The sequence below is a fragment of the Emiliania huxleyi genome, assembly GCF_000372725.1.
Source record: "Emiliania huxleyi CCMP1516 unplaced genomic scaffold EMIHUscaffold_495, whole genome shotgun sequence".
Classification (NCBI taxonomy): Eukaryota; Haptophyta; order Isochrysidales; family Noelaerhabdaceae; genus Emiliania; species Emiliania huxleyi.
The window spans coordinates 29,349-31,011 of record NW_005198280.1 but is presented as its reverse complement, the minus strand read 5'-3'; the positions used below and the strand labels follow the sequence as shown (position 1 = coordinate 31,011).

Here is a 1,663-nt window from a genome sequence, read left to right as displayed (position 1 = left end):
ATGACCTGGACGTGTCCTGGACATGCCTCGCGGCCAGAGGTGGTCGAGCACGTACGGGAACGCCTTGACCGTGCAGACGGGGATGTCGTCGTCGGGAGGGTCGGCCGACGCGCCGTACGACGCGGTGAGGCCGGGCAGCACGACCTGCGTGTTCGCCTTGGTGCCGGCGGTGCCGCTCTCGAGCAGAGGCTTGCGGTGGAGCACGCACATGCGGTCGACGTGCAGCCGCGCCGCGACGTTGTCGAGCGCGCTGATCACGCCTGTTCACAGCTACAGGTGTGAAGAGACGCTGTTCACACCATCACGTTGTCGAGCGCGTTGATCACGCCTGTTCACAGCTACAGGTGTGAAGAGACGCTGTTCACACCATCACGTTGTCGAGCGCGCTGATCACGCCTGTTCACAGCTACAGGTGTGAAGAGACGCTGTTCACACCATCACGTTGTCGAGCGCGTTGATCACGCCTGTTCACAGCTGCAGGTGTGAAGAGACGCTGTTCACACCATCACGTTGTCGAGCGCGTTGATCACGCCTGTTCACAGCTACAGGTGTGAAGAGACGCTGTTCACACCATCACGTTGTCGAGCGCGTTGATCACGCCTGTTCACAGCTACAGGTGTGAAGAGACGCTGTTCACACCATCACGTTGTCGAGCGCGTTGATCACGCCTGTTCACAGCTGCAGGTGTGAAGAGACGCTGTTCACACCATCACGTTGTCGAGCGCGCTGATCACGCCTGTTCACAGCTACAGGTGTGAAGAGACGCTGTTCACACCATCACGTTGTCGAGCGCGTTGATCACGCCTGTTCACAGCTACAGGTGTGAAGAGACGCTGTTCACACCATCACGTTGTCGAGCGCGTTGATCACGCCTGTTCACAGCTACAGGTGTGAAGAGACGCTGTTCACACCATCACGTTGTCGAGCGCGCTGATCACGCCTGTTCACAGCTACAGGTGTGAAGAGACGCTGTTCACACCATCACGTTGTCGAGCGCGCTGATCACGCCTGTTCACAGCTACAGGTGTGAAGAGACGCTGTTCACACCATCACGTTGTCGAGCGCGCTGATCACGCCTGTTCACAGCTACAGGTGTGAAGAGACGCTGTTCACACCATCACGTTGTCGAGCGCGCTGATCACGCCTGTTCACAGCTACAGGTGTGAAGAGACGCTGTTCACACCATCACGTTGTCGAGCGCGCTGATCACGCCTGTTCACAGCTACAGGTGTGAAGAGACGCTGTTCACACCATCACGTTGTCGAGCGCGCTGATCACGCCTGTTCACAGCTACAGGTGTGAAGAGACGCTGTTCACACCATCACGCTGTCGAGCGCGCTGATCACGCCTGTTCACAGCTACAGGTGTGAAGAGACGCTGTTCACACCATCACGTTGTCGAGCGCGTTGATCACGCCTGTTCACAGCTGCAGGTGTGAAGAGACGCTGTTCACACCATCACGTTGTCGAGCGCGCTGATCACGCCATCGAGTCCGCCCCAGAAGGCGTCGTCGAAAGGAGAGCCCGGCGCGCCGACCGCCGCCTAACGGGCGGTGGAGCTAACAGGCGGTGTGTGTGGGGGGGGGGGAGGGGGGGGGGAGGGGGAAGAGCCAACAGGCGGCGGTGGCGGTGTGTGTGTGTTTTTATCTAGAGGTGGTGGTGGT

At 59.2% G+C, this 1,663-nt stretch overlaps 1 protein-coding gene across 1 annotated transcript in view; it reads right to left on the bottom strand.

Annotated features, from left to right (window-relative positions):
* EMIHUDRAFT_459406 (hypothetical protein) overlaps nucleotides 1-1,663 on the bottom strand; it is a gene marked incomplete at its 3' end in the record, with an annotated part of 6,063 nt that overhangs the window by 1,369 nt on the left and 3,031 nt on the right. The window contains exons 8-10 of the mRNA XM_005767412.1: nucleotides 1,454-1,542; nucleotides 1,320-1,348; nucleotides 52-260 (exon numbers count right to left, since the gene is read on the bottom strand). Coding sequence (XP_005767469.1) covers nucleotides 52-260; nucleotides 1,320-1,348; nucleotides 1,454-1,542 — 327 coding nt within the window. The remainder of the gene's footprint in view (nucleotides 1-51; nucleotides 261-1,319; nucleotides 1,349-1,453; nucleotides 1,543-1,663) is intronic.